This window comes from Pteropus medius, unplaced genomic scaffold (genome assembly GCF_902729225.1).
Source record: "Pteropus medius unplaced genomic scaffold, Ma_sr-lr_union100, whole genome shotgun sequence".
NCBI lineage: Eukaryota > Metazoa > Chordata > Mammalia > Chiroptera > Pteropodidae > Pteropus > Pteropus medius.
Genome location: NW_024352947.1, coordinates 3,436,060 through 3,459,668, shown reverse-complemented (window position 1 = coordinate 3,459,668; position 23,609 = coordinate 3,436,060). Strand labels below are relative to the sequence as shown.

Below are 23,609 nucleotides of genomic sequence, written 5' to 3'. Positions count from 1 at the left end.
CCCTGTAACCTCTACTCTGTGTTCTGTCTCTGTGAATTGTCTGCTCTAGATGTTTATGAGTGGAATCGTACATTATTTGTCCTTCTGCGTCTGGCTTGCTTCACTCAGCGCAGGGGACATACCATATTTTATCTCTTCTTCCATCTGTCAGCGGACATTTGGGTTGTTTCTACCATGCTAAGATTTTGCATAAGCGATCTCATTTAACCCTAGCAGCAACTCAGTAATGGAGGCACTGCTATGGACCCCTTCTAATGAACAAGGGTCCAGAGGAGCTTAGGCCCAGAGAAGCTAAGCAACTCGTTAGTAGCAGAGTTAAGATCTGAATCAGGATCTGACGCTAAAACCCATTCTCTTAGCCATTTAGCCTAATAAAAATGCTGGGGAAGTTCACTCAGTAAATATTTATTGAACCGTCTATACTGCATGGAAGCCAACAAGAAGGATAATCAATAAGAGGTCAGTTCCTGCCCACAGGAAGCTGATGATAAGGAGATCTGGTTATTTAAATCGAGGGAGGCTGAATCAGGGAGCAGTTCACTGACAGACGAGGGGAGACCCAAAGGAACAGCTGACGGGTGGGCACACCTGCCAGGCAGGGCAGGCACTGGCAGAGAGAGCCTGGGGTGTGCTCCGGGAGGGCAGAAGAATGGCCGAGGAACCCCAATGCACAGAGGAGGGCACCATCTGGAACTCAGAGGAAACAGGAATTCCTGCTCTGGAAAACGTTCTCGGCGCTACTCCTCCGTCTGGTTTCGGAGCAAGTACCCAGAAGGTCAGTCATTTCCACAACTGAATTTTATCATGAGTATTTGTTTAAAAGATGTTTCAAAAGTTACAGCATGCGTTTTCACTTATTTCATAATGTCAACATTCTTAAAATAGGCAAAATAATGTCAAATAAAAAAATCAATGCCTAACGACTTCTCCCTGACAATGTCACTTGGTAACAGTGGGTGCCAGAGGGCAGCAGGGCGCCTGGCTTCCCCTGTATGCCCTTTATACTGCTGATTCCTAGCGTGGTCCCATATTCCTTAATAAAATAAACTAGCGACATATGGGATCCAGCAAAAAGCAAGACGGGTTCAAACCGATGACAACCGCATCCCATGGTCAGCACTGAATGCCACCGGCTTTAGTAATGCAGCACTGCGGGTCACAGCAGGACTAGGAGGGTCCACTCTTCTTTAGCATATTGAAAAAAATCTGGCAACTGAATCTGATGTTAAATTATGACAAAGTATAGATTACTGTACATAAAACTAAGCAACATATTGCTTTTAAATCAAGACAAAAAAGCATACATTTCCAAGTTGACTGTTTCCAACGGTGTATATATTTTTAACCCATTTGCCCTGAGAACAGTAGCCAGAGGCACTAGTGGCTACAGCGTTTACCCTGAGATGACTCGTGGATCACAGTCCTAACCTCGCCCCCAAAGTCGGCCACGAAATACCTCGCTTTTATTGTTATTTTTGTGTCATTCTAGTTATATCGATAGTCTTTGGAAAGAAATGACGTCATTCTATTTATAGCATTCTGTTTTTAGTAGTGGTATTTCCATTTACAAAATACAGTAATTCTCAATCGCCGAAAATGTCAAATCCTAGAAAATGTACCATTCCTACACATGGTGTAAAATGAATGCTGGCAGCAAGTCATACATTTTTTCAAAATGGGAAAAGGGTTAAAATTCGATGAAAATTGTCAGTCTGGTGGCAAGAACCCTCCTGCTCCCACTCCTTTCCCTCGTGCGAAGCGGTGTATCTGCCGGAGCATCTCGAGCACGCCCGCTTTGCTTGAGGAGGAGTCAGGAGACAGGAATGGGGTGGAGACTGGAGGCAGGGACGTCAGAGAGGGCAGAAGGCATCTTAATGGTGACAATCAGTTCGATTTTCAAAATACTAAGTCTGAGATTCCTTAGTTATCCAAACGGAGCTCTTGGGGAGTCGACTGCACATGTAAGTCTGGAACTCAGGTGAGGGACGCATGCTGGAGACGAAGCTCGGGCCTTGTCAGCACATGACATGGTGTTAAAGTCAGGAGGCGGGAAGAGATGACATAAGTCCGCCAAGGCCTCGCGACCCTAGTGGTCCTCCCTGGGCCAGCAGCCCCGACATCACCTGGGAGCTCAGGAGAAACGCGGAACCTCAAGTGCAGACCTCCTTCAATCAGATCTGACTTCTGGCAAGATCCCCAGGGGACCGACAGGCCCGATCCAGTCTGAAGCACTAACCTGGGCAGCGAGGGCAGAAGACCTGCGAGGGCCGAGCCCCCGGGCGCTCCTGCGCAGGGGCCGCAGAGAGGTCAGCGCGACAGACGGTCAAATAAAAAAATCAATGCCTCACAACTGAGAACAGCGATTTCCAACCCCCTGGCCGTGGGGACGGTCCTGTGCGTCACTGACGAGAGGAACATTTCCCACCTGTTTCTCTGCATAGCAAATGGCGCTGGGGTACTGACGGGGGCTGAGGCTGCCCCCAGCTCCGCCTCAAGGAAGAAGGAGGGCAGTTTCTCAGATCTGAGTGGAGAAACTGTTGCAAGTTCTGAATCAGAAAGCAGTGTGACAAGGGCTACCGTGGAGGCATTTACAGTATGCTGTGAGAGGCCGTCTCAACCGGATGGCAATTAGAAGTGTCCCAGAAGGGGGATACCTGAGGCGAATTTTGAAAAACTAAGGGTATTAGCTAGATGAAGGGGAAAAGACGGTGATCCAGACAGAGACCAGCACCACAAAGCAGCTGGCCCTGGGGACTCCGGAAGCCTGGAGAGGAGGGCGCGTGCGGGTCACACCCTCCCCTGCCTCTGTGCTGCCACCACTCGGCCCGGCACGCCTTCCCCCCTCACCTCGCTGCAGCTCCCTGTCTCCCTGACACGTGCCTCTACCTCCCCTGGCTTCCCCTGCGCCCCCCTCCTCCACTTCGAGCTATACCCATGTCCACAGGCCTTTGCTTACATTCTTATGTTTTGCCACATGAGAGAATAAAATGAATGTTATGAAAAAAATATTGATTTTGTAATCATCTTTCTAAAGTGCTTATAAAAGCTATAAACACAAGCATTTAATTCAGGCTTCTAATTCGGAAAAAAATGTAAGCCGCACTAAATACTTCAGCGGAGGCATCCAACGCTATTTAAGAATACACACAATTTAGAAAACGAATACCGTAATCAAGTGCCTTTTGCTTTCCAGGAGGAATGGTGGTTAGCAGGGGCTGGGGGCGGAGGAAACGAGATGGTGGTCAACGGCACAAACCTCCAGTCGGATGACTCGGTTCTGGGGACGCGGCACACAGCACTGCCGGTACACCTAACGATGCTTTAAGTCTATGAAATGTTCTCACCGCAAAAAGAACTGGTAATTGTGTGACGTCAGGTGTTAGCTAACGTTACCAAGGTAACCACGGTGCAACGTATAAGTGTATCTAATCACCACCACCTTAAACTCGCCCAATGTTATATGTCGATTATATCTCAATAACACTGGAAAACTATACGCATACTATATAACACTATATATATGTACATGTGCACACGTGTGCACACCAAGCTGAAAGCCTCTGAGCATGTGAGGAGCGGGGCGGAGCTGGGCCGGGGCGGCCTGGATTTCGTCCTTTTCCTCACTCAGCTGAACACTGGAACAGGATTTGGTTCCGAAGTACTTCATGCTTAGCCACATACTGCTCGTTTTTTTACTCATACTAGACAGTTACATTAAGAACCCCTGGTTAAAATATAAACATGCCTCATTATAATTTCACCAGATCCATAGTTTTTAAAGTACTAGATGTATGACATCTAATTTTAAAATTTTTGTTAATATATCCTATTTTTTCTTACATAATTTAACAGTGTGCTTACCTGTTAAATGGGAAGTCGGTATTTTAAAGAGTAAATCTAAAATCTACTTTCGTGTAATCAATTATCTCATCAAAAATATTTTAAAACATTCTAAATTATTTCTTAAGAGAAATTTAACTAGAATATTAATATTAGACCTTACAGTTAAAGTTGTTTAATTTTACAACCGGAATAAATATTGGAAGGTAAACAGACACAGACAGTCTCAGCTTTTGGAATCAGAAGCTCTGATTACATCATGCCACTTGCTAACTGTGTGACCATGAATAAATTACTTAACTTCTCTAAGCCTCAGCTTTCTCATCTGTAAGATGAGAAATACAATAATTGAGGCAGGCAGAACAGGATCAAAACCATAAAAAGAAAGGAAAAAACAAAACAAAAAAAGAAAAATAAAAAATCAGGAAGACACAAAAAAGAAAAATCAGTTCTATAAAAGCACTATACAAATTGTGAAGGGTAAACAAAAGTTAGCATTTGCAGACTCGGGGCGGATACATCCTCAGATCCACTCAAACTCTCAAGGTCACAAATCCTATTGCATTGTAAACAATAATGTAGACGGGGCCACTTTAAAATGGATCTGGAGCTGCCATCCCACAGGAACTGCCTTGTATGGCTTATGCCTGAAATCTCCGGAATGTTAAAACAGGGCAAAATAACCTTTGGACTGGGCCTAAGCAACCGTGTGCCCCGAAGAACTTTGCAAGGATAACTAAAAAAGCAGATATGACGACTGGACTAAAAACTGAAAACACCATTTAGAACTAGCATCCTGTGTTTTCTGCACCAAGAGAAATGCCTCCCTTCCGTTCACGTAACTCTTTCCCCTGCCTTTCTCCTGAACACCCACTGCCTTTGTCTCCTTATCGGAACATTCTCTGGACTTCTGCCTGAATTAATGACTCCCAAATAGCTCTTCTTGTTGATCTCAGTAAATGCTTGTTGCCTCTTACTTAGGGCTTTATATTTTTTTAGATTAACAGCATCATAGAATCTGTTGCATCATCCCCATAAAAATTGTGATTTTTTTGTCTAGACAGCACTATTGCTTTTAGTCCTCTCTCCTCCCCCCACTACCCACCCCCCCACACACAAAAAATTCTTATCACTTCATGAGGTTTACTGCATCAATGATAAAGAACCAGGAACAAGAAGGGTGCATGAGGACTTGGTATTGGATGGTTGGCTGGACTCACTCATTAGCTGGGTGACTCGCCCGAGCGCCCAGCCTAGGACACCGATGCTCAGCAGAAGTATAGTTAACTACATAAGGCACATAGCTGGGGCCACTAGCTGACACCACAAAATCAAACTTACCAATGCCGGGAGTCCGTGTGTTATGAGACACAAGACCCAAAAGTGTGTGCGTCCACTTATGTTTTTGTAAAAGAAATAATTAAAGTTGCATCATAAGATGTTTCTCCAGTTAGACTTACGAGCAAGGATAAACAGCCCTTGAGTGCACAAGACAGGAAGTGGGTGTGCTGGAGGGAAGCCCCGGGCTAACAGGCGGGCTTTCACGACTGCTGACACTCAGGTCCAGCAGAAATGGAGAAATGCCACAGCTTTCCTCGACCTCCTAAAATACTGTCACAAAAACATTCCTAGCATGATCCTCTCGGCTACTTATTCATTTTTCAGAATAAAAAATGATACACTCATGACAATGATAACTCAAGAATATTTAGCAAGTTTACCTCTGAGTCACTCTTTTCAACAATTCTTGTCCCGTTATCACAGTTGAATATGCACCTGACTATTTAGCCTGATAAACAGTAAAGGTCTTGAACAGAGAAAAGTCCTTCTGGCGTCTCTAGTATAATGCACAGTACGTAGCAGATGATCCATAAACATTCATTTCTATTAGCTGAATTGAATTGTAACTAATAGTGATAAAGCAAATAGAAACCAACAGCATCAGGTCTGAAAAGGTAATTCAAGGGCAGAAATGTCTCGTAGGTTTTAGGAAGCAAACACTTTATCCGAAAACTTATTCTATAGGTAAAAATCTCATTACAGCAACCTCTACTGTATCTCCATTATGTTTATCTTTTTTAAAAATAATAAGTACATTCCAAGAACAAGAGTCCTCATCTCCAGGACCAGGAGAGAATGCTGTCTTTCGACAGTGAGGAAGCAGACAGGAGCGAAGGCAGTCAGGGGGAGAAGGTGCCATCCTGACACAGCTCGCCCATCTCGGCCTTCCTGAGGGGTGCCCAGGGGCGTGTGACCACCCTGAGTGCACAGACAGATGAACACGTGGAGAGCAGAGAGGGCGCTGAAAGGGGGATTGTTACGTGACAGCAGAGAACGCTGGGTGGGCACAGCCGTAGCTACAGCAAGTCTCTCCTCTCTACACAGAAAACTGCATGTTGGAAAGAAGACCGTGACTTAAGAGGGCTGTTGGTTGGACACGAACCAGAGAAGGCATTAGTTACATTAGGCTTTTGATCATAATGAATATGTTGAAATTGGAGCAAAATATACATTTACTAAAGGTCATCAGCTCTCACAAGGAAATTGTGCTGAATATTTATTCACTTTAATGAGATACATCAGAAAGGGATTTTACTTGTACACGACATTCCAAAATCTAGCTCCATCATTACCAAGAAGCAGGCGTGGTCCTTTTCTAGGCAAAGGAAGAGAGTTATACGGTCAAAGCTTTCTTATCAAACTGCATTTAGCCAGAGTCTTATAAGATCTTGGCTCTGAAATATGGCTGTCTGTTTAGAGGAAAAGGAATATGGTCCAAGCCACTGGCCACGGGTAGGAGCCCAGTGTTCTGGTTAGAGTTGCTGGTCTGAGGTCAATTCTCTGGAAGGTTCTTAGTTGTTTGGACCCCGCGTGAATCGTTTTTACTATTCTTTTTGTCCTTACTGAACATACAACGGATTAAATAATTACTAACTTACATCATTTGAAAAGGTGTGTTCAATGCAAAAACTTCAAAAACACAGTGAGAAAAAAGAAATTTAAAATAGCCTCTAATACCCACTGCTATGTCCTACCTCTCCCACCCAGTAAACCCTGTTAATGCTTTTATTTTTAAACAAGAAAGCAGTGAAAGCGGTGGGCCGAACCTACCTGAAGTTGTTGCAGCCGAGGACGACTCCAACGATGTTTTTGCCTATGTCGTGCACGTCGCCTTTGACGGTGGCCAGCACGATGGTGCCTTGGTACGGGTCCTGCAGAGTAAGCCGAACCGCTAAGCACCGCTGTGGTCATTTGGGAGCGGATCACCTAGTTCTCTAGAGCCAGGCCGGTGTCGCCACAGAAAGCGATGTTACACCACTAAGACGACCTCAAAGACAGCCCCAGAGCCCAAGTAATGCGCTCCGCAAGCAGGAAGCTGTAGGCCCGAGCGGTTCAAAGGCGGCCCACCCACTCGGTCGGCCGGCCGGCTCAGGGAGCTTCAACCTGGACCGTGGGTTCCAGCACCTCGAAGCAGTGCGGGTTCAAACATAAACCAGCTCCACAGCTGAAGGCCGCAGCAGTAACACCAAACTGTCTGAGGGGTTACTGTGCGGGCCCCACACAGAAGGTATTTGCTCGTCTTGTTTCCTCAACACCGCTGTTCTAGGCACCCGCGGCGTCCCCTCCCTCAGGAAAAGCGGGGAGGGGATGCGAGGCAAGAGGGATATTTATAAACATTATGTCCGAGCCATTCCAAACTCAGATCAATTTGAGAGTTCAGGGTCCTCGGGGCTGAAGCTGACTGAGCTTCACAGGGAGCTAAACGTGTTTACTGCGGTGCTGCGGCCAAGGACGGAACTGAAGCCAGCAGTGGTGCCGGGCACTGCTGGTGTAGACAGGATTCAGTTACCAGGTTTTCCAAAACCAAACATTACTCAATTACCTCAAGGGTAGGGACTGGACTTTGCAGCTACGGTGTCTCGCACAGTAACTGGCACATGTAGGAGCTCTGTAATGGGTGACAGGTGAATGAAGTGCTTTTGTCTTGAAATCATGGGTTTTGTTTAAAATTTATATTTGAATTAAAAATGTCATGAATCCACATTCAAAGATAAACTCTAGGGTATTCTGATACTTGGCGAAAGAATTAGATCATTTATCTATTTTACCTTTGACAGCAAACACAGCCAAGCCCCTGGGTCCCTACCACACCCACGTAAGTCTTCAAGGCCAGCTCCTCGCAGGGACCATGAGCCTGTACAGATGACTTGCCTCTTCTTCTACTGTGCCAGTAAGCACTTTGGCTTCTTCTCTTTCCTTTTCCATAAAGGGAATAAGGTGGCTAACGGCCTTCTTCATGACCCGAGCTGACTTTATGACCTGGAAAAAACACACAGAGTCAGACATCTTGACCAAACCACCTAAATATTTGCTAACGGCTGCTTGTAAAATTTTAGCACGAATTAAGAATGCATGCTTTGACTCAGGTCAGCCACACTGCAGTCCGCTTTTCACAGGGCAGGGTAAGGAGTGAGCTCCTCATGGGGAAAGCCAGTGAACGAGGCAGAGCAGAAGGAAAACAAGGCTAGAAATCAAATAGTGCAATTTCTGTCCTCTGAACTTCTGCACTTTATCTTTTCTCTGCCTAGAAGGCCCCCATCACTTCTCCACCATGAGCCCCTTCTCAGCCTTCTCCTCGATCCCCAGCATTGAAATTCACTTAGAGTTAAGGTCTATGCTTAAGCAAGAACAGAACCTTTTAGGAAATCTACCAATGACGCTGAAATTCACAGCTGGGAGTGTGATGAGAAACGGGTTATTTGCAGAGTGTCAAAGTTTCTCCCCACAAATAAATTTACAGTGGAGAAACCTAGCAGACGTCATTAACCAAGCGATCCAAGTTCATACCACCAGTACGGAGACAGAGTGACATCATGGGCCTCCTGACATATCCCACTGAGAAGGGCACAGCATCACTGTTATTCTTGCCAAATGAGAAAACATCAGACAACTCAAAGAGGCAATCTACATAATGATTGTACTGGACTCATCAGAAGTCAAGGTCGTAAGAGGAATGGTTAGAAAAGGCAGGATAAAAGCAATGTGGGATCCTGGGACAGAAGAAAACAGTGGTGACAACCCCGGTGAGATCAGAACAGGTCTCTATCCGGTGTGAGTTTCCTGGTTCTGAGTTTCCTGGCACTGCAGTCAGGCAGGACCGTTACCGTGGAGGGCGGGGGAGCTGGGTGAGGAACATACGCGCACACACATTTTAAATTACGTCCGCAACGTGTCTGTAAGTCTAAAGTTAACTCAAAAAAGAAAAGTTAAAAAAAGTAGCCATTGTGAAAAACAAAGACTGAAGAAGCGTCACAGATTGGAGGAGACCAAGCAGGCAGGACAGGACAGCTGCATGTTCCTTGTCCCGAGCAGGGGTGAGATGGTGAAGGTGTCACGTTAAACTATCAAACCGAGTCCTCTAATAGGTGCAGTTGAGTGTGTGTTAATTATAAAACAATAAAGCTGTTTAAAAAGTATGAACATCATGAAAGGGAATGCACGAGTAGCAATTAAATATAGAATACCTAAAAAAAAAAGAACGGGGCCTTTTCGTTTTTTGTGGGCCTCACAGCCCCAAACCCAGAGGGCTCAGCAAGTATCTGTTAACTGATGGGGACAGATTCTGCTACTGTAAATCAACGAGAGTTCTGGTTTTACTCAAAACATATCATTTAATGCATATCACTATTTAAAATGGTAATGATTTTTTCAAAATATGCATCCTAAAAGGTGAATATTGGCTGGTCAAATCAAACGTTGCTAATATTAACTTCACATTAGCCTTGGGTTGCATTTCAGTCTGTGAGGAAGCAGGTCGCTGTTGGGGTTAAGAGGCAGAGTCCAGATTGGGACATGAGGATTAGACGCGAAGAATTTCCAGGTGACCTCTCACTTCCACGTCACCCTAAAGATGGGATTTTCTAGACGCTACTCCTGAGTATACTTGGAGAAAGCAAGACCAGCTCTCAATGCCCGAGCTCTTGTCAAAATTAAAACCGAGAGATATACCCAAACTTACTATTTATTAAAAGACAAAAACTTTTCTTTCACTTGTGAAAATTCCCCCCCCAATCTTTTGCAAACCTGAGGTAGAAACATTTTTCCAGCTCCAAAAAGATCGCCAACAACTTTCATGCCGTTCATCAGGGGCCCTTCGATTATGTTCAGAGGTCGGGGGTACTTTTCCTGGTTTAACCTGGCTTCCTCAGTATCCTCAATAACATATTTTTCAATGCCCTACAAAAAAAATGGGAAAAAAAAATCACATAAAACATTGGCTTAAATCCAAATGGCTAACAAAGAATGCATCGCGGAAATGCTTAAGAGTGCAGGTTTTGGAATCAGACTGCAATGGGTTCAAATCCTGGCTCCTATCACCAATTCTGGGAATTCATTATGCCTCAGCAGCCTGAATCACCATATCACACAGTACCTGCCTCATGACTGATTATGTTTAGGATTAAGTGCAACACCTACATAAAGTGCTTAGGGGCTTATGGACACTAAGTACTCAGCAGAGTGAGCTATGAGTGACAGAGGAAGTACTGATAAGTGCAAATTTATAATAAAACAGGCTTTTTAGCCTAGTGGTTTAACAGACTGAACACTGATAAATGTCTCCTGTGAAACCAGCACGTCTTCCCACTGCCGTATTGGGGGCTGGGAGGGAAGACCACGGGCGGGGCCCACAGGTGAGTTCAAAGCCACAGAGCCCCGCAACTCTTCTGCTTTCAGGGATCAAGCAAGCCCTGTCCTCCAGAGGCCCCAGTTCAAGGGTCCCTGGGTGTGGCAGACTCATTCCGCAGCCTGGACTATGTGAATCTCAAGAAGTTGTAAGTTAAATTCTCAAGTCAAAAATAAAAGAACAACTCTGAAATTCTCCAGACTCACAAAGGAGGACACTGAAGCCAGGAGATTATTTATCTTGCCTAAAATTCCAATTATGTGGAGAAGAGTCAGGAGGTGCTTGTTAATTGAACATCAGCAACTTAGTAAAGAAGAGCACTTCTCAAGCGCGACACTGCTGACATTTAAGGCTGAATAACTCTCTGTCATGTGGGCCTGTTCCATGCACCACAGGATGCTGAGCAGCATCCCTGGCCCCTGGATCTAGTACACCTCCTAACCCCAGAAGTGACAACCAAAATGTCTCTGGATGTGGCCAAGGGTGCCTGAGGTGGGGTAGGGAGAGGAGAGGGGTTGGTCTAGGCAATCCCCTTTGCCAGCTGCTGCAACATCAAACGACTGGGGGGGCCTCGGCCCCCGAGCCCCCCGCGCGGCGGACCTTCACGAGGAAGGGCCTCGGCCCCCGAGCCCCCCTCCTGCAGGGCCCGCGCGGCGGACCTTCACGAGGGCGTATTCCAGGCGTTCTTCGATCGAGCCATTCCTCCACTCGTCAGTCTGCACGGCCTTCTTCCCGCCTTTGCCATGAGTCTGAACAGAAATTAGGACAGAGAAACAGACACAACAGTTCCTTACTGAACTACTGGGCAGCAAAAAAACAATGTCTTACTCTTATTTTATATTTCCAGCCCCTAGAACAGCATCCAGCCCAAATTAATATCTCAATAAATGTTTGAGAGATGGAGAAATCTTTTAGGATTTGAATTTTTAGTAGTGGGACAGAGTGAGGCTCCATGTTTTCTTTCCTAAAAGTTACATTAGGACAAAAGATCCCTGGGACAATCGGAGCAGCTCGATGCACATCCGATGAGCTTTTAAAGCTCTCCACGAGGACCATCACTACCCACAAATAAGGGTGGAGGTGCTGCGATGAAGCTGTCGCACAGCACCCTGGTGACCACTACGAGGCACAGGACATGGCCCGCGCTGCCCAGGACTTCGCTGTGTCATAAGGGGGGGTGGAAGGTCAGCTGGAAGAGAAAGCAGGTGCCCAGGGCTACATGAGCAGATGCCACAGGAGATCAGGGGTTTGGGGCGAGGAGAGATCACCACAGACTGGGGTAAGGACAGGCTTCAGAGAAGCTGGGACTCGGCAAAGGGACAAAGCGCAATGATCGTGGTGCAGAGCCCAACTGTAGTATCACCGTATCTGTTTCCTCCAGTTGCTCAAACCAGAAATCTCAGTATCATTCTTATAACGACTGTTTGGAACTCTGCATCTGGCAGATTGCTTGCCTCCATTTCGTTTAGTTCTTTCTCTGGAGAACTGTTCGTTCATTTACGACATGTTTTTTTGTTGCTGTTTCCTCATTTTGGCTGCCTGTCTTTGTTCCTATGCATGAGGTAGATCTGCTACGTCTCCCAGTCTTGGCAGGGTGGCCTTATGTAGCAGGTGTCCTGTGGGGCCCAGTGGCACAGTCTCCCCTGGTCACCTGAGCCGGATACTCCAGGAGTGTCCCTCATGTGGGTTGTGTGTGCCCTCCTGTTGTAGTTGAGCCTTGCTTGCTGTTGGCACATCAGGGGTTGCAGCTGTCACTCAGGCTGACCAGCTGTGAGGACTGGCCGTGACCATAGTGTACGAGCTGCTGTGCGGAGCCAATCTCACAGAACGGGATTTGCCCAGTGGGTGCTGGAGCCTTCAGAGATCCCCTTCTGGACACGCCGCTCGTGGGGCTAACTGGCGCGATGGGCTCTGCTGTGGTCTGAAGCCGGCCACCAGGTGTGCTAGTTATGGGGCCCCTGGAAGGGGCTCCTGCACAGGCCAAGGTCAGCCACTGTCTGTGACTGGTCCAGGCTGAGCATTGTCCCTGAATGCCCACTCGCTCCTCACGGTCACTCAGTCACCAAGCCCTAATGATTATACCTCCCCAGTATTTCTCTCCACCCATTTTCCACTTTCACAGTCCAAGCCACTAACTGGTCTCTGCAGCCCGGAACCCCGCAGATCTCCCCGCGTGTTCTGCACGGTGGCCAGAGGGACCTGCCAACATGCACACTGGTCACACCGCCGTGTGATGAAACTTCGCAGAAGTTCCCTGCCGCTCTCAGGGTGAAGCACAACTCCCTTCTGTGCCACACACTGCCCCGATCTGGCTTCCTCCCTAGCGTCCCCTTCTGCTGTCCCCTGACGCTGCCCTGAGCCGGCTTCCTCCCTAGCGTCCCCTTCCGCTGTCCCCTACAAGCTCAGCTACTCTCATCATTCCAGTTCCTTCCATCTCTTCACCTCTGGGCCTTCACATTCTTTCACCTGACACACAATGCCAGGCCCCAGCTAGATCCACGTGTGCATGCCCTGGCGGGGACCGGCAGCACCGCCCTCCAACGCCAGCCAAGCCTCTGCCTGGCTAACTCCTGCTCAGCTTCAGGTATCGTCCAACCTCCTCCACCGCTGGGCTCGGTGTCCCTCCTGAGCATTGCACAGTGCCCTGTCCATCCCGTCATGGCACTTACAAAGCATTACAACTGCCTGGGGACATTTCTGCGTGGCTCATGAAACTGTGGGCTCTGCAGCAAACATCCCTCCGACTAGCGAGGTCCTCTAAGTTCAGTAAAGCACAAGCGCAAAACGAACAAATCCGGGTTTTTCTGGAGCAATGTTTTTGCAGAATATTTGAGGCCAAATCACAGAGCACCAGAAATCCAGGCGATGAAAGTCTGAATTTAACCCTCCAGGCGACTGAGGGGTTTGGGGCGGGAGGACAGCACTAGCCAAAGCTCTGAAGCTGCACCATTACATTCAAAGTAGCATTTTTAAAGAGAACCTCAGAAGTCGGGGAATGTTTTGCAGCCCACGGTAAAGGCCTGGACTACAGTGGTGGTAACGGGAAGGGAAAAAGGACTCACAGGAAGGTGTAAGTAACAATGTGCAGGAAGAGAAGGAAGGACTGGGGAGAACTCCAGGATTCGGGGTGGGGGCGGCAACTGAGGCAACGACCTGCTGGGCCTCCTCCCTCACACACCGAAAAGCCTGAAGGGCTTGGCCAGTGAAAGGAATTATCTGCGACATTATTCACAATAGCCAGGACATGGAAGTGTCCATCAACGGATGAATGGATAAAGAAGATGTTATTCATATATACAACGGAATATCAGCCATAAAGAAAGGACCCCTGACATTTGTGATAACATAGATGGACCTCAAGGGCATTATGCTAAATGAAATAAGTCAAACAGAGAAAGACAATTACTATATGATCTCACTTATATGTGGAATCTAAAAAAATAATGAATTCACAGAGACAGAGAACAGATCACTGGTCGCCAGAGGTGGGGGTGGGAGGTAGGTAAATGGGGGAAGGGGGTCAAAAGGTACAAACTTCTGGTTATAAAATAAATAAGCCCTAGGAGTGTCACGTAAAGCATGGCGACGATAGTTAATAATACTGTGTTGCACAACTGAAAGTGGCTAAGAGCTTAGACCTTAAAGGATCTCGGCGTAAGAATGACAAATCTGTAACTACGTGGAGAGATGGATGTTAACCAGACTTACTGTGGTGATCACTTCACAATATGTACAAATATCAAACCATTATGTTGTGCACCTGAAACTCAGGTAATGTTACATGTTAATTATATCTCAATTAAAAAAGTAAAAACCACAAAAAAATACAAAATTTATAGGTTATACCCTCTGATCTTTATTAAAGGGGGAAAAAATCACGAAACGTGTGGCACTGTAAAAAGGAAGGGAAAGGAAGAGAGGGAGGGAGGAGGAGGAGAGGGAGGGGCTAAGGGGGGAGGGAGAAGGGAGGGAGGAGGGAGGAAAAGGAAGGCCTTCTGAAGCACACATTCACATCACCTGATACATGGAAACACCACTTGTCCCATCAGCCACACGATCAAGCAATTCCTGCCTGTGGGATGGAGTCTGACATGTAAAAACAGGGCAGAGTGTTCCAAACACTCTTGGGAAAAGGACTTGGTGTGTTCACAGAAAACCAGTGTCCAGCATATACAGTGTGGGGAGGGTCAATATGTGTGTGCATATGAGCAGTGACAAATGAGGACACGACGAAGGCCGGTGAAGGTCCCAGTAACGAGCTGGGGCTGCAGTGAGTAGACACGACACCACTTAAAAGCAGCTATGTCACAAGAACAGCATGGCACGCGGAGCCCATCTTGCTTCTCAACTAGTCATTCAACAGGACGTTCTCCATGACCAGAACACAATCCGCCAGAGTCAGACGCACTGGAAGCTCGTCGCACAGATACCACTGAGCAGACCTACCAATCAGCTGCCATGGTGTCTGAAACCGCCTAGCAGACCGACCAATCAGCTGCCATGGTGTCTGAAACCACCAAGCAGACCGACCAATCAGCTGCCATGGTGTCTGAAACCACCAAGCAGACTGACCAATCAGCTGCCACAGCACCTAGCTGCTCCTCGTTTCTGTATCTGCTGCCCCCACATAGCTTCTGCTTCTCAGGGACCTCAGACGACTGCACTGTTTCCCATATAGAACTGGACCAGCATCAAGGGTAGCAAACCGCTTGAGAGGGAGCCAGACAAGAACGGGAGCTGCAGTGGCAATGAGAAGGACCACGGCCAGATCAAGGAATGGGTGACCTTTGTCCAGAAAAGTATCAAGAATATTCTCCCAACCGACGCACCGTATGGAGAGCAGATATGCTTCCTGTCCACGCCCAAAGGGGCCTCAACTTCCATTTAGGGCACTGCTTAATAAAAAAAAACTCCATGTGCATTATGTGGTGTTGTGACATCTCAAACACCAAAAATAATCTCCTTGCCACAGGTCAGTCTGTACCAAAAAAAAGTACAAAAACGTACTTTTCGATAAACTCACTATTCCCCAGGGCTGCACCCTTTTCACTACGTATCAGTCAGGAACTTGGGTGCAGACGTCATCATTTAATAACAAAAAGAGACATTCTCTCATGAAGAAAAAGAAATTCCTCAGCACCTATTTGCCTCGTAAGATTCCTGCTTTTCATGCTCCATGTGCACTCGGTGTATCCTGGGAATTATTAAAGTATACCTGTTTTGTTATTAATTTCCTTAGTGATAACAGAGTCACCTTGAAAGTAGACCGTTAGCCTACTTGACAGAGGGTCCCATGGCTTGTGATAAGTCCTTGTGGTTACAGTAAGAGGGAGGCAATTTCTTATTGGAGAGATTGTTAAGCTCTTGCAATCGCTGTTGAGTTCCCTTGATCGTGCTGTGCCCCGGGGCAAAACCTCATGGCAGCTCAGCACCATGCCCAGAAACGAAAACTTGTAAACCAACGCTAAAAGTGAACACAGACTGACAGGGTGACCGATGCAAACCACGAAGCCGACAAATCCCGAAACGAGAAGTCTTACAAATAAGGAGCCCTATCTTCCCCAAGTGGGGGCGCCGTCTCATGGGGACGGTGGAGGAAAGGTCGAAACGGCACGCTCATCTCATGGGTTAAGAACGTTCTAGGATAACTTCATGATTATGGGAGCTGTGATGCCCTTTTGGCCTCAAAAGAACCCCATTAGTCAGTTACTGATGCAGGGTCCCCCACCAGGTGGAAGATGGGCCCAGAAGAAAACTGGATCGTGCTTCCCACCCCCGTCTTGATGCTCAAAGACTATTACAGAGCTAAGCGCTTTGTCCACCTGAGCGGAAACAGTCATGGAGCTGGGAAAAGAACGTGGGGACTGTTTCTTATGTGACGAGCCGGAGAGCAGAACTGGATGACATCTGCAGCGACTGTGACTTGAGACGATGGGTCCTGGACCCACATGAGAAATGAGAACTGTTTTTAAGGAGCTGAGAGGAGGGTCATGTTCTCACGCAGTCTGAACTCCAATCAGCTCTTCAGTTTCAGAAACCTAAATCTCGCCACCCATCATGCTGGCAAGTCAAGGTCCTGTCCTCCTTCCAGAACAGTTTAGTGATCTCCAGTGGGAAAGGAAAGGCAGCAGTTCTGACAGAGTCAGATTCAGATTCCAACAGGGAAACACTGCAAAGGCAGCGACACACGCGCAAGCGCTCTGCGGCCTCCCCGCCTGCTTCGCGAGAACAGTGCCTTCCTGCGCCGTCGCCTTCTGAAATGAATTAAAAAGCGACTTTTTCCAGATAAAGATCTCACTTTCCTTCAACTGAATTCTAGGGAGCTGCACCCGTGACAGATATTTACTGTACCTGGGGCTGCCCAACACAGAGCAAGAGAGAACAAACTGCTTTTTGGGTTAACTGTATTTATTCTCACATCTATAGAGCCAGTGTGTGCAGACTTCACGCTCTGCATCGCGGAGCCCTGCACAGACGGAGCGGACCCTAAATACACAAGTAAACAAAGTAAACACAGCAACAGGAACCAGGCAATAACCCAGGAAGGTCCAAAATAAAGTGTGAGACGCAAAAATGGAATATCTTAATAAAATGGAAACGTGTTCCCAGTATACTGCCAAACAGGTTATCAAAACGGCATCTTGAGTATAACTCTATTTTCATAAAAGTGTGTGTGTGTGTGTGTGTGTGTGTGTGTGTGTGTGTGGATACAACTATGAGTATATATTCATTTCAGAAAAACATGACAAGAAAGTTATAATAAAATCTCAATAGTGGTTGATTTGGGGTAGTAGAATTATAAGTAATTTTTATTTTCTTCTGTTGTTTATCTGTATTTTACAAATTTTCTAAAATTAGCATGTGTTACTTTGGTATGAGAAAAATTAATTTTACATTTTAAAATAAATTGAAATATAACTTCGAAATGCTTAAGTGTCCCAAATACGGCCTGTTTTGCCTTCCCTGCCCTCACTAAAACATCACTTACGGAACTTTCTATAGCAATCTTCAATGATCCAAAGACGTGATTGCATATTTGCTTTTATTCTGCAATGAAGGTCTAATAACCCTGCATGAGCAATAAATAAAAGACAGGAAAGCCACCCATCAGAACACTTGCTCTCTACCTGGGCGTAGTGTAGGAGCTTCTCGGTGGCCTCGGGGTCTTTATTCCAGATGAGATCTTCACAGAGGTGGAGAAGGTCCTTATGGATGTCGTCATACACGGGGAGGTTGCCAGCATTCACGATCCCCATGTCCATGCCAAACTGAGGGAGATACAAAGAAAGATGAGAATCCCCAGTGACACTCTAGCCCAGGTCTGCAAACTTCTTCTGGGGCCAGAAGGACACAGTCAGGCCATCATGTCTGTCGCAGCTACTCAGCTCTGCCACCGCAGCACAAACGCACCACAGACAACCCGCAAGTGAGCGGCTGCGGCTCTGCTCCAAAAAGGCTTTATGCACAGAAACCAGCAGCGAGCCAGAGTGGGTCTGTGGGTTTGCCGGTTTCAAGGGAACAGGTGTCCGACCGTACCTGGATTGCATGGTAAAGGAAAACCCCATGCATTGCTTCTCGAATGGCTTCCATTCCTCGGAAGGAGAAGGACAAGTTGGAAAGACCACCACTTATTTTGGCTCCGGGCAATGTTTCCTGGCAAAAATTAAAGAAGTGAAAAGATTACCCTATTTTGCCAAATACAGCAATCGCATCCCTTAAGCTTTATACATGAGTGGAAAGAGAAAAAAACATCAAGTTCAAGGTTCCCACTGCGTCTTATGACAATATCAAGCATTAGCACATATGTAGAACAGGAACTCCCACTCAAGCACGAACGGGCTCAAGCACAGAGGGAGACATCCTCCACTACCAAGCACTACCAGGACCCAGCAGTCCTGCTTCCAGGCGCGTCCCACAGAGACGCTCGTGTACGTGAGCCCAAGATACACATACGGGAACGCTCGCGGCAGCACTGCTGGCCATGTCCAAAAACGGGAACAAACCTAACGTCTATCAACAGCAGAATAGTTGACTGTGGAATAATTGTGCAACGAAACAGCACACATTAACAAAAACAAACAACCTACAGCTAAGGCACCAATGAATCTTGAAAACGAAGTTGGGTAAAAGGCATAAGAATCTTAGATTCTATTTCTATTAAGCTCAGAAACAGGCAAAACTAAATTATACTGTTTACACAGTTGAGTCTGTTACACAGTGATAATTATGTTCTAAAAAGTCATCACAAATGCCGAATCAAGGAACACTGAAAACCACTGTTTCTGAGAAAATATAGGTTTCAACTCCTGTGAGCCTCCGGCCACAAAACTGCCATCAACTGATAAATGTATAACCTTATTTTATGTGTGTTTCCATTTAAAGACATCTGTTTAATGGATCTGGTTGACTCACCCACCTGAGCTCACAGCCAGCAGCACTGCAACTCATGCCTTAACAAAGCTCCCTAACATGCACCTCCCCCGCAAGCACACCACGGCCTTCTTGCTCTGAGGAGCACCAGACTGCACTTCAGGGGCTTCTCAGAGAAACCGAGCACCGAGAAAAAGCTCAAAAAATAAATAAATAAATAAATAAATAAAGCATGAAAGGAACAACCAGGGGGATCGTTTTATGAACTACACAGATGTCTAACCAATGTACTGGGTACTTGAGGCTAATTAAAATTAATAATTAAAAAAAAAAGCATAGCACTAAACAGACCACGGAAAGGACATGTCTACAGAACGAGAGCTGAAGCAAGAAGCAGCACGTGTCCCTGTTGACTTCCGCTGGGAACGTGTGGGTCCAGCCACCCCCATTTTCCATCACTCTGCACGTGGTGTGTCCGAGAGGGACTGAGAGTGACCACCAGTACTGATATGGGGTCACAGATAAACCTTAGCGAGCAGGTGAATTTGCACATACAGAATCCATAGATAATTCAGATTCATTGTGCATAGGGAAATGACAAAGGTATAAAGAAAAGCAACAGAACTCAGGATGAAGGTGGAATCGGGAAGCGAGAGACACGGGCTCAGGCCACGTTCTCCTCAGGACCTAAGCGAGAGCTAATATTTGCTTCACAATTAATTTTTTAATATATTTTTCATGTATTCTCTAGTGTGTGTGTTATACTTCACAGTTTAAAATAACACATAAAAGAAAAATAATAAAGGGCCCTAAATTTCAGAAAACCAATTTACTACCTAAGAACAAAAATGTCAACATTCCAGCCAACAAATATACACATGTGTCGCTGAGACTGGCCACTGGAGCCATGTGGTAAGTCCGAGCGATGTCCTGGGTAGAAGAGAGAACACACCAGACTTACTTTAATGATCTTTGCTGCATGGATAAAATTAACGGCGTACAAGTTGTGTTCCTCCATCCCAGTACCAATGGTGAGGATGTTAGGGTCAAAAATGATGTCGTTTGGATTAAAGCCCAGTTTCTTCAGGAGCAGGTTGTAGGCCCGGGTGCAGATTTTGACTTTGACGTCCGTTTCTGTCGCCTGGAGAAAGGAGCAAAAGATAATAATTTGAAATAGAAAAATAAAGTGTTATCCATGAAAACAGAAGCACAATTCACTTGTCGAAAGCACATAAGCACCACTGCTTGGGGCTCATGAAGATCCAAAAGCCAAGCAGCCTCTAAACATTTATTGACTTGCCTCAGAGCAGGAGCTGCCTTAAAGTCCCTTTGTGTTTTTACAAGACTTCTATAAAAATCAAGCCTTAAATGCAAATATATGGTATATTAGTAAATCAGCTTCTAAAAAATACACACGCATGGTAAGGATTCAAACACCGCGAAGGAACAAATGCGAACGGCCCCCTCTCCCGACCTGCCCGCAGCGCCTTCACGACCCCCGCCCCCTGCACCACTGCCAGAGCTCCCGGCTCCTCCTGCAGGACTGCGCCACGCGGCGTGGAGGATGTGCGCATGTTCCCCACCTCCGGCCCCTCCCACCGCAGCGGCTGCTTCAGGTGCCTGACGTCAGGCACTTAAGTCACACGGGCATCGCTCTTCAAATAGTGACTCTAGAAAGGAGAGCACTGACTCCAGCAAGGCTCCCCATCACGCCTGGAATCAGGGCCCGCACCTCCCGTTTCATTGCCCCTCACGTGCTCCACTGTCCCACCCTGCTCCTTTCACACTGCTGGATTAATGACAGAGAAAGAAAGAAACGGAGAAAAACAGACAGGGAGGGATGCCAAGTACCTCCCCCCCAATCAGTACTGGTGGTCACTCTCAGTCCCTCTCGGACACACCATGTGCAGAGCAATGGAAAATTGGGGTGGCTGGACCCACACGTTGGAGTCTTGGGACCAAGAGCAGCTTACAGTCCCCACGTCCCCACCTCTGAGGGGAATCTGGAGAAGACTGTTTCCTATACACAAAGAATATAAGTATGATCCATCTGATAAGGAAAGGTCCAAGCGCAGGGACACACGGCCACTAAATCGTAGCCAGGGAGCGGTGACCTCTCTGGAGCCACGACAAAGGAGGCCCCTGAAACACAGAAACATGTCAGATTTCTAAAAAAGCTCAGAGAGGGTCAGGGGAGGAAACCAGAGAATCGAGTCCTCGGCTTGAGTCAATTACCTTCCACAGGGTAAAAATAAAGGGAAAACTAAGAACTACTGACTTCAGTTTCCTAGGACTATTTATAATACTGTGGTGAGTATCCTACTGAAAAATACAACATGTTTAGGTGAAAAACACTATCAAGTTATCTAAATTCAATGAAAAGGCTGCTTATGAGATAGAAATCTTAAAAATCACTACTGAAGAAAAATATATTCCAGAGGAAAAATACATCAAAACAACGCAAAATACCTAGTAATGGTCTGAAGAGTTTCTACTTAAGGAAAACTGTAAAACTTGATGGATTAGTAATCGGAAAGGCATACCAGGCTCCCAAATGACAAATCTGAATAGTGCCAAGATGCCAATTCTTCATTATTTTCTAACTTACGATTAATTAAATTTTAATCAATATCCCAATGGGGCCCTATTTCTTCATAAATTGGAAAATTACTCTCATATAATTTTAGCATAGGTAAATGTATTGAATGTAATGGATGCATTCATAGGATAATACTGATTATTCTTTTATGTAATTTACACACGTACAAACATAAAATAATATAGTCTCTTCTCCGATTATGTGATAATTATATTTCTAGGAAACCTTATTAAAAATTGTCATACAAAACAATCATTTCGATTAGTAAAGAAGAACTAACCCTAGAGAGTAGCGATGTCATTCTTCCCACAGAAATTTCAATAATAGAGGTGTTCTGTGTCTTGTTAAAGATGAGTTGATCAAACTACTAACCACAAACAAAAACACAGAAATAATTCCTATCTGACGCCCTAAGGCCAGCCCCCCTGTCATTGCTGGCCTTGACCGTGCAGTTTTGTTGTAACACGGATCACGAGCATAAACCGAAGACGGCAGCAGGTGCTGAAGCAGGGCGGGCGAGCCTTCCTCCGCTGTTTAGTCCCAACGGCGACTTTCATTGCAGAGAGGTGCTTTCTCCTTGTCACCGGTGGTGTCATCCAAGCAAAGCAAATCTTGATTCTTAACTGGTTCGTGCTCCCAACAGCCCCGGGAGAACTCAGCTCACAGAAGACATGTCTTTATACCGAAATATCCGTATTGTTGGTTTCTGTACTTTGCAAGTGTATGAACTTTTCGCTTTGCTCTTTGTAAGTTTCGATACACGATCGTACAATGAGCATGTCTATGATCATGTAGAAAAAATACTTGTAATTAGTAAAAGCAGTTTTTAAAAAGGTATCTTTAATTCCACTGCCTTACACCGACATTTATTTTCCTTGACAGCATTTTCTTCCACTTTTCGCAAATGTAGTTTTTACGCAGTCAAGTACGCAGTGTCTATATGATTTTTGGTTTTATATTTTTTATTTGTATTTGTAAGCACTGTCATGCTGCTCCAAAACTTCATAATTAATATTTAAATAACCTGGGTAATATTCCAACAGACCGATGTAACCTAAGTAATCAATTTCTCTTCAGACAAGCATTAAGGTTATCTTCAAGAAAGCTGGTGGAAAATCTTTGTATAAATAGTATTCTTATGCTGCTGAGTCCTTTTACTGAGATAATTTCCCAGAAATGAGATCATTAGCTCAAAGAGTATGAACATTTTTATCTCCTGACAGGTATTACGGTGTCTTTCAAAAGTGCTGTCCCAGTTCATGCTACACTCTCCAATGAATGAGGCTTTCTGTTGACGACCCCCCCACCTCCACCCCAACCCTGCCAGCCCGGATCATTTTAAGTTTACTTTTCCCAAGTTAGGAAGGGAAACATTACCTTAACATTGCTCTAATTTGCATTTCTTTCATAACCAGCAAGTTGAAATTTTTTCCCTGCATTTTTATTTGTGGCCACATTCAACTCTAAATGGGTAAAGCTCGTTCTCAGACAAAATCGAGCACCAGCAGCGCTAACAGACGAAGCCTGGGGATAATCCAGCATGTGGAAACTGGCGCCAGTCTTCAAGCCAGACTCCATCTCATCCTAGGCATTTGACCTTGGCTCACAGTAAAATAAGGCAACAGCTACCCCAGGTGGCTGCCACAAGGACTAAATGAGATAAACTGCTGGTGGTTTTCAACTACATTTATACATGAGAATCACCTCTAAGCCTTTAAAATCACAGAAGCCAGGTCTCGCCCTAGACCAAAGGGGTCAGAAACTCAAGGACTAATGCCCAGGGGTGCGTGTGTTTTTTAAAGCACAGGCAGTGTCCACCCTCCCCTGTGGGAAAGCTTCTGCTTTACGCTCAGGTGACACACGGCAGAGCCACAAGGCACACAACAGTCCACTCTATCCAAAGCTCACCTCACTCCCGACTCCACTGAAAACCACGCAGTCAGACTCCCAGCAGCCCCTTGCCCAGTGCCTGCAATCTGCACTCTGACATCCTGCCTTCTCTCCCCGGTGGTCAGCCAACTGTCCCCCCGCCCACTCGCACACCAACTGCCAGCCCCCAAGTCCCACGGACCTGGCAAATGCCCCCTTTCTCCCAATGCACCAACTCCCCCCTCT

General features: G+C 46.1%; 1 protein-coding gene across 4 annotated transcripts in view; it reads right to left on the bottom strand.

The window, feature by feature from the left end:
• Positions 1–23,609, bottom strand: part of MTR (5-methyltetrahydrofolate-homocysteine methyltransferase) — an 89,411-nt gene that overhangs the window by 26,418 nt on the left and 39,384 nt on the right. For all 4 annotated transcript variants that reach the window (XM_039850404.1, XM_039850401.1, XM_039850403.1 and 1 more), the window contains 7 exons: positions 19,857–20,036; positions 18,062–18,178; positions 17,653–17,793; positions 11,185–11,274; positions 9,925–10,077; positions 8,053–8,160; positions 6,952–7,052 (listed from right to left, as the gene is read on the bottom strand). In XM_039850404.1, the coding sequence (XP_039706338.1) occupies positions 6,952–7,052; positions 8,053–8,160; positions 9,925–10,077; positions 11,185–11,274; positions 17,653–17,793; positions 18,062–18,178; positions 19,857–20,036 (890 nt within the window). The remainder of the gene's footprint in view (positions 1–6,951; positions 7,053–8,052; positions 8,161–9,924; positions 10,078–11,184; positions 11,275–17,652; positions 17,794–18,061; positions 18,179–19,856; positions 20,037–23,609) is intronic.